This window comes from Geospiza fortis, unplaced genomic scaffold (genome assembly GCF_000277835.1).
Source record: "Geospiza fortis unplaced genomic scaffold, GeoFor_1.0 scaffold85, whole genome shotgun sequence".
Classification (NCBI taxonomy): Eukaryota; Metazoa; Chordata; class Aves; order Passeriformes; family Thraupidae; genus Geospiza; species Geospiza fortis.
In genome coordinates this window covers 3,573,113-3,582,442 of record NW_005054358.1, presented here as the reverse complement: position 1 = coordinate 3,582,442, position 9,330 = coordinate 3,573,113, and the positions used below count along the sequence as shown (strand labels likewise).

Below are 9,330 nucleotides of genomic sequence, written 5' to 3'. Positions count from 1 at the left end.
TCTCAATATTTTGCAGTGGTTTTTCACAGGTAAAATGCAAAACAGTTTTTTTTTTTTTTTTTTTTTTTACTGACTTATTTATGCCAGAGTAAAGAAAAAAACTAAAATTATTTATTCTCAGAAAAAAAAAAATTATTTATTCTCATCCCTCAGTATATTGTCCTGATGGCACACAAATTATTGGTGCACACCTCACAAGGCCTTGGTCTGGTGGGGGCCAGAGAGAGGTGTCAGGGAATGGGTTGGACTCAATGATCTTGAAGGTCTCTTCCAACCCTGTGATTCTGTGAGACTGCAACCCCAGCTCTCTCTAGACCACTGGAGACTGCTTTGTCTTTATCTGTCTGGTTTTGTCATGTGTCCAAAGGCTCTGTGCATCAGGATGTCCAGCTCTCTGGCTGCACATAGCTTGCTTTCAGCCTTGCTTCCCTTCTAGGTAATACCCCTGAGCCAAGGCAGACTCCCACTGGGAGTGGTTTTCTGGATGAACATGTTCTGCATGTGATGAGGAAGCTAAGCAGAATATGGACAAGTTTGATTTTCAAGCTGTCTCACACCAAAACCTCCACCAGCCTGCCTGGAGAGAATGGTACCTGAGCCCCCTTGGCAGAGGCAAACCCACTGGAGGTGAAATGTCCTCACAGGGCCCTGGCCAGCGCTGCCTCCCTCCACCCTCTGCAGCCCTCCAGCAAAACACGGTGGTTTTCAACCTCCTGCCCAAAAAGCCAAGAGCTGGAGCAGGATGCTGAGCAGCTGTGGAGCCAGATGTGGAACCCCACAGCCACTCGCTGCCCATGCTGGGTACCCCCATGGGCGTTGCTCAGGACTGGCTCGACCGAAAGCAAAGGAGACGTGGCAAGAGTGAGGGGTCCAGTTCAGAACTCTTTAATACAAGCTTATACTGTTTGTGTTTCTGATTCTCTGTTCTCCCAACATCTGGGGACATTAACCCTCATATGTGTGTGAGCATGTGTATGAAGATATATACAAAATCACACAGTTAAATATTTAAGCATACAAGGTATTATATATTTATATAATATAGAACTTTAGGGTATAGGAATCAACAATGGCAAAATATTTCTGATGAATCTGACATAACTTTTTTTTTTTTTTTTGGAGTGAAACATGACCTGTTTTTGAAAGACCAGAGGAAGTTGTTGCTTATTCAAAGAAAGAGAAAAAGCTGTATAAAGAAATTCTGTGAAAATGATTTAAAAAACATCATGAACCAAAAAAGGACAACTGTTAAAAACTGTATTGAAAAAAAAATAAATTAGATGAACAATTGTGTAAATATAAATTAAAAAAGATGACAATCTTAATAAATAAGCTTTACTATTTACATCTTTATATATTGCTTGGAGACTTAAATTAGATCCGTTAAAAACAAACGAACGCAAAATAAAACCCAAAATTGGAGCAGCAAACGTACAGGCGTGAGGTACAGAATTAAGGGTTGAACTGTATTTTGCTTGTTTCTTTTTTTTTTCTTTTCTCTTTTATACAGTAGACCAGTAGAATTCTTGTGAAAATAGATCCTCAGCACTTCATTGGAGTATTGGTTGACGTGGCTTCCAAAAGGTGCCAAGAAAGATTCCATAATAATAATAATAATAATAACCATAATAATCATAATAATTATAATAAAAAGATACAATATGATACATAAATATGGAAGAGCAGTTGGTAATATGAATACATTTTTCTCTAGACGAGATCACAGTTTTATTTGTAAATATTACACTGATATATATATAATATTACACATATAATATTATATATATATCACATATATATTTATATATATATTTATATATATAGTACGGCTCAATCCTGCTCCCAGTGAAGTCAACAACAACAAAAACCTGTGTTGACCCGATGGGAGCAAAATTCAGCCTCTCATCTGCAGACAGGTACGTAATTACAGAGGCCGTACAATGCCAACTCCACAATGGTTCCAATTCCCTCTTGAATTGCTGGTGAAATGTTTTGTTAAAGCCCTGGTTCTTTGCACTCAGAAGATGGAAACTTGGTGGTTGAATGTGGCCTCACCAAAAGAAAGCAAAAACAAAAGACTACAAACTAAGCCAGAATGGGAACCAAAGACAACTTGGACTAGTTAGCTCCGCATCTCGACCCAACAGGGCTAAAACTACCACCAAGTAGCACCAAGACTCCTCACTGAACACCTGAAGCCAACCCAAGCTCTTGAGTGTGGCCTCAGAGGAAGTGATTCTCATTCTCAATGAATCTTGGATGCGTAGATCCGGTGAAAAGGGGAAAACTCAGTTTGCCAAACGAAGACAGAAACAAAACATTAAGCCTCGCTTTGCTCCTATTAAAAGGAACAGGGGGGTTTTAACCCCCCCAGGTGGCAGGAACAGCCCAACATCAAATCCCTATTGCCCAAATTGACCTTAGCTCCAAGGAAATACATCTTGGGCCACCTGGACCTGCTCCTGCTGATGTTCTGCTCATGGTCCCACTGAACTCAGTGGTCAAGGTCCTCCAGAGAAATGGGGCTGTTCTTGGGGCTTCAGTATGCCCAGCATATAAGGTCACCCGGAGGCAGGAGTGCTGCTGCACCCTCAACAGGGAGATGGCCCTCCCCAGAGGATGGGGTAACATGGAAAAAACCTAAAACAGATCAGCTCAGCTGCACCACTGAGACCAAAATGGGGCCCATAACCATAAAGATATCTAGAGATACCTAGAGCATATCACTGCAAGGCATGTGGTCCTCTCCCAGTGATAGGAACATGCCCATCAACTCTCACTGGGGCCTCCAGGGATTGTGCAGGGGAGGGCAAGATGCTGCTGAAAGGCTGGGAATTTCCATGGCATCCAAAATAGTTCAAAGGCCAGACTTCAAGCTCTGAAATCCCTTTGGGCATCCCAGCCTTGGCTGATTTCACCCCATCCCTTCCTGTCTTCTAGCTCGGCCTCGAATGGGCACAATAGTATGGAGTGTGGGAAGGAGGGGTCAGCACCCCACTTCCCCAAAATGGGAATCACCTGTCTGCTCAGGTAGCAGCTTTCTCCTTCCCTCTTCACTCCCAGTCTCTCTCAGCTCTCCGGGATTCAGACTGTGCAGTGCTTCTGAGTGCAGTAATTAGAGCACAGTGAAATACTGATTAAATGCGTATGTACAGTTGGATAACGTAAAAATAAGCACAAATACACACTTAAAAAAATAATCTGGCAAAAAAAAAAAGGAAACAAACTCCACCCCCTCCCTCCCCCCACAAACAACAATATACCAGGGGTAACCCCTTAGCCTTAGTTCCTGGACTTACCACAACACACGAGGAAAACAAAACCAGACAATGTTATAAAACCTCACGGTACTTCTAGGGAAATCTACACTTAGTATCTAGCTCTCTACTCAGCTGGCAGAATCGGTGTTTTCCTTTCAAACACACAAAAATAGGCTTTGCTCTTCTTGGATTTGGATTATGCGGGTTTTCTTTTCTTTTTCTTTTCTCCATTTTTTATGGGTTTTGTTGTTTTCTTTTTTTTCTCTCCTATTCCTCTCTGTAAAGCCTCACACATTATTTTTTTTCCCCACTTGAATCACTTGCAGCAAAAATCTTTTGTTGGCTATGGGGCTTTCTCTTTTTTTCTCTCTCTTTTTTTTTTCCCTTTTTTTTCTTTTTTTTTTTTTTTTTTTTTCTCTTAGACACAGGTAAAACCCAAAACAAACCGACAGTTACAACCAAGTGAAACTGAAACTAGAAGGGAGGTAGCTGGAACCCGATTCCAAGAATCCTCTGGTGCCATCCTCCTTTCTCAGCCTGGGGGTGACAGCGGAAGATGCAAGAAAAGCAGGAGGACACCAGCTCAGCCTGTCTGCCAGATGGTGGGGAGGGAGAGGGGTAGCAGCTGATTGGAGTTTCCCACCCCACCGTGCACCATTCACCGCTTTCTGCTCCAGCTTTCCCTCCTGCTGGCCATGGACATCCCCCACAGCCTGGTGGCCCCACCTAAGGTGCAGCCCTGGTTCACTATCTGTGACAGAGAAGATCTTGGCACTAATGTGAAATGGATTTTGTGAGCAGCTAAATTTCACCAGCATCAGCACCCTCTTCTCTTCCCCCAAACTTCTGGTTTGGTGTTGTCCTATGCTGCTGGCTCAGTGGGTGGAGGTGCGAGCTGATGTCCCTCTCACCTTCCACCCACTGGCCACCACAGTCAGGGAGGGTCTTTCCTAGGACTCCTCTGGGCATTTGAGGCCCATACAGTGGTAGATGATGTAAGGATCCAGCTGGCCCTGCCCAAGGTTGGAAGCACAGGGTACAAGACCTGAGCATGTGTCCATTCCCCATGGCTCCCCTCTTGGCATCTCTCTGGGTGCTTGGGACAGCACCTGAAAATACAGAGGGGATTTGCCCCAATGGGAAAAAGAAATCTAAAACCCAACAAACCATTGGATTTAACATCACTCAGAGCAGAACTTTTTTCCCACTCCTGATCCCATCAGCCCTACTGGAGGAGATGGGCAGTGCCAATGTAGTAGTTAAAAATAAAAATCAAATAGCAGCATGGAAAGCCTGCTGGTGGGAAAGGGAGTTGGGGCACACCAGGGCTGCAGGAGGGAAGCTGAGGAGTGAGGCTGTGCTGGTGAGAAGCCTCTCTCCCTTGAGCTGAGGTCTCCAGCTCATCAAGGGGCTGGTCCTGGCTGGCCAGAGGGGCTCAGCTGCCCTTGAGCTCCTGTGAGCCCACAGCAGCAAGTGGCAATAATGTCTGTACAGACCTGTATCTCCTGAGCACTGTCCAAGTGGGAAAAGCAGATGGGAAATCTCCTCCATGCTGAGCTCTGCACTGGGAAGGGAATTTTCAGCATGCACTCAGGGGCTGAACTGAGACTCCCTGCTGGAATGAAACCCAGGTGGGATGGAGAGGGGAAACCATGCCAAGATGCCTCAGGCATTGAGGACATGAAGTGTTGTCAGTCTGAAAGGCTTTGGAGGTTGTGAGCTCTTCTGACAGGCTGGGTGGCACATGAACAAACTGCCAGCAAAATGAGAGGGCAAAGGGACCAGAAGGAAGAAGCAACGTTTGCACAGTTATTTATTTCCCACATTAGTTAGAAGGTGAAGGGCAAAAGTGGAAGTTTATGCCGCTGCTCTCTAAGCTGGGGAATGTTCAGTCTAACTCCATGGCAGGAACCCTGATCCCACTGCATCTCCCTTTCCAGGACACCCCTGCACAGAGGGGGCAGAGCTCCCAAGGCCAGGCCTTCTCTAGGAATAGCTGGAGCTTCACAACGGAGAGCTCCTCACCTTCTTAGTGACAATCTCCTCTCCAGGCCTCGACTTCAGTTCTTGAGACTCTTCTCTGGTTCATTCCAAGAGAAACAACCCCAACAGTGGGTAACAAGAACCTGGCTCCCTGCACATATTATTCTATATTTTTTCCATTTCTAGTTCTCCAAATCATTTTTACATCTATCTCCATAAGCTAAATGACCCCTGCCCTTAACCTTCTGCCTCGCTCCAGTGCCTAAAGCGGGAATTAAAAAAAAATCTTTTTCTCTTTACCCAGTAGATTGTGCAAGTCACAACAGTTCCAGGGAACAAACAAACTTAACACTGGGAGTGATGCTCTTTTGGATGTGTGTTCTTCTCAGCAGGAGCTTGGAGCACATGCCCTAGCCACACTGGAAAGATCTCTGGGATTTCCCTGGGACGGGCTGCAGCAGCAGCAGCAGCATTGGATGCCCTGGGTATCTCAGTGACTCAATGTAATGAACCCTTTAATAAGGAAAGGAATCACTAAGGGTCTGGCACACGTTGCCCTCTGGGCTGAAGCAGGAGGATGACGGGGAAGTGTGAGGTCTGCTGCAGCTAATGCCCTTCTTTCTGGAAGATTACAAACAGCTAGGCTCCTGGTCTATCCCAAATGTCCAACCCACTGGCCTGGCAGCTTAATACTGACAAATATGGCCAAAATTCTAATACTGTCTCCTATGGGCCTTTCCTCATGGCAGGTGTCTCCTCCTCCTCTTCCCCTCTCTCGAAAAAAACAGGAGCACGAAGCAGTTGTCAGAATCAGCTCACCCTAAGAGTGGGGTGGAGGAGGCTGGAGAGCCACTTGGCAGGGTGGAGACCAGAAAGCAGATTCCTTTGGCTGGCTGGTGTCCTGTTTTCTTGCCCCAGTGCTGAGGAAGAGACCAGAGGGTTTGAAAGGCAGGTTGTAGGTAAGCTTTAAGGCAGACTGTTTGGTTGCATGGGGTTGTTTTTCACCCTGTCCTGACACAGTAAGGAAACTATTTGTATGGGACATAGCAGCAGGAGTAGCAGCAGCAGACATGCTCAAATGACAAGTGCGGGTGCGAGTTCCCCTCTCTGTGCTCCTCAGAAGCAATGATCCATGTTCCTCAATGCCAGCCCTTAGACTCCCCAATCCCTCACTCCACCACGGGACCACCTGCCCAGCTCCACACAGAAACACCCCAGAAGCCCTGCAGGCTACAAGGGGGCTTTTTGATGGCTCTTTGAGGGCAGGGGGAGAAGGAGGAGCTGTACAGAAAGGCCACTGCAGTCTGCTGAGCTGCCTGGCTGGAAGTAGCGTTCCTGTGAGGAGCAGATGCATCCCACACCTCGAGCTGGCTGGGTGCCTGGCAAGTCCCTTGCCAAGAGGCCCAGCCCTGTGGAGATCCCACCCCAACCACAGTGCCCCGAGCATGCGATACCTTGGCATTCAGCATCAGAAAAGGCTCAGCTTGGAGTCCTCCAAGAGCTCAGCCTCTTCCACCAACGGTCTGAGTTGTGAGTGCTGGGGAGGGGAAAGTGTTTTTTGCGTTGATCATAATCTCTCACTCTTTCTCTCTCTCTTTCTCTACTTATTTCTATAAATATGTGTACATAAATAGTTTGTTTCTCGCCTTGAATCTAGATATGAACTGTTCAAATTAGGAGGTGGGCATAACATGCTGTTTTGATACATGAAAGTCATCTTGACTTGACTCTTGGTTGTTTTTTTTTCTCATGATCACTATTTAAGATATAATTAATACATAAACCCCTACTTTGAGTTCTTCTTGGACAAAAATTAAAGGCAGACTGGTTGAATTCTAAGGGTCCCTGGTGCAGAAATGCCATCCAGTTGAGCAGCTAAATGTTAAAAACGATACCAAAAGGGATGTGGTGTCTCTCCTAGCCTGCCTTGAGCAGTGTGGTCCTCCTTTCCACGTCACTTGTCTTTACCCAAGACTGAAGCCACGGAGGTCTTTCTGGTTGTGCTCTTGGGCGTTGGGGTCCCGGCAAGCACACTCTCCTTGTAGGTCACAGGACATAGGAAACGGTGTCACCTGGGAAAGAAGGCAAAAACACAAAGGCATGAAGGAAGGAACACACCTACAGCAGCCTGGAGAACAAAAAAAAAATCTCTGGGTTGAAATCTTCAGAGATCAGCTGCAATCTTCACTATGTTATTTTTTACAGTGATTTGTGTTAATGCTGAGCTGGTGCTGCAAGGAGGCTCCTAAGGGCCTATGGCTTGGGTGCTGCTGCTTTATTTAAGTCCATTTGTGCACTTAACTATGTTCTTGGGTTCAGTTAAGAACGTTCTCAAGAATGTTCTTGGGTTCAGTTCCTCAGGAGCAGAACCAAGCACTGCCTCACAGACCAGTGCAGCTGGAGTCCAGCAGAGACTTCTCGGAGCACCTCTCATGTTTGAGGTCAGGAGATGCAGCTAACAGGCACTGAGGCACAGCAGAGGAATGCAGTGGGAGACTGCTGCATTCACCATCTGTCATCTCTCTGTGACCCCTCTGGAGAAGCGTGGGAAGGAGCTGAAACAATAGCCTGCAATGCTTGCCCACTGGAAGCTGATTTGGGCCTCTTGCATCACAGCATTTACCTGCAGAAAAGGCAGTGGGACAAGTGTCTCACTTGCCCTGAAGTGAATTCCCAAGAATTTCTCCCATCTGCACAGACTGAACAAATGACCTCATTCCCCTCCTTTACACTCCTTCCAAGGCAGTGCCACAACCTGTTCCAATGTTCCCAGCGAGGGCTGCACAGGCTCTGTCTGCTCCCCCTGGCTCTGCTGCCACACGTTCACTCTCCCTTTCACAAACACTTTTCTCCAGGCTACAGTGCCTGAGTCTGCCTGTTCCCTACGCATCACCCGCAGCCCATCTAGGAATGTGGACCCAGCACTGTGCTGTCATCTCCAGCTAGACCTTCCACACGAGTCCCTGCCTGTCCCTCTCCAGGATGCCTTTCTCCTGACGCACACAATTTGGGAAGGAGGGGTGTGGAGCTTTATTTCACAACTGGGTAGCCTGAGGCAGGAACATGCTGACAGAGACACTAAATAGCCAACGTTCATCACCAAATCAGGGCTTAGAGAGCCTCCTCCCCTTGCTTTTGATTCCATTCACAGAAGACCTGACCCTCCAGGTGGAATAGGGTGATGACTCTTCATCAAGCCATGGCCTCGGTGACTTATGAACTAAAGAACCAGTGAATAATCTGAATCTACAATTGCACAAATGTGGAGATTGCAAAGAGAAGAAAGAGTCCAAAAACTTAGAAGCGAATGAATCCAAATAACTGGCAACTGAATAAGTTTATAAACTGCAGAAAACAATAGGAGCTTAAGGGTCACTTGATCCAACAGAAGCCAGCCCGAGCAGGACTGTCTCATATCACAGTGTTGTGAATATTCTTAGATAGGAAAACAGAGAAGTCTGTAAACAATGGGGTTTGGGGAGGAGGCTGAGAGGGGATTGTTTTATGACTGAGTTAAAATACTGGAAAGGAAAAAGAAAAGATACATGCAAAATAAAAATTAAGTTTTTTTCTGTTCAGCGCAGAAAGAAACATTTTGGTTTAGATTATCTGCTACATTTCAGGTTTGACCTTTCCCTTCAAGACAAACAAATAAAAAAGACTATTTCACAGCAAAAGTTATGTCTTGAAACAAAAACTTGTTTCACTTAGAAAATGCTCAAACAAAACATTTAAGTACGCCTGGAGTTTTCCACTATTTTCATTTTTTTTTATCCTGAATCATTCAGTTCAATCTGGATTTGGCAATGATTCTGACTTAAAAAATCCTCCCTGATGTACAACGAAGCTACTGGTTGGAGGCGAGACCTGGGAACTCGATTCTTTCATTTGTCTTGATCAAGCTTTTTCCTCTCCCTGGCCTGGATTCCCTGTGTTTGCCTGTAACAACCTGACAAAGGAGATTAAGTAGCCCCTTCATTCAGAGGAGAGACAGGGAAGATGGATCCACACTTTGCACTGAACACAGGTCAGCCACACGCCCAATTCAGGCATTCCAGTAAAGTGTCTGAAATTAGTGGTGACAGCC

At 46.0% G+C, this 9,330-nt stretch overlaps 1 protein-coding gene across 2 annotated transcripts in view; it reads right to left on the bottom strand.

Moving 5' to 3' along the window:
* Positions 1-3,664: 3,664 nt before the first annotated feature.
* PAPPA (pappalysin 1) overlaps positions 3,665-9,330 on the bottom strand; it is a 178,281-nt gene continuing 172,615 nt past the window's right edge. For both annotated transcript variants that reach the window (XM_031059238.1, XM_005423806.2), the window contains exon 22: positions 3,665-7,315. In XM_031059238.1, the coding sequence (XP_030915098.1) occupies positions 7,208-7,315 (108 nt within the window). In that variant the 3' untranslated portion in view covers positions 3,665-7,207. The remainder of the gene's footprint in view (positions 7,316-9,330) is intronic.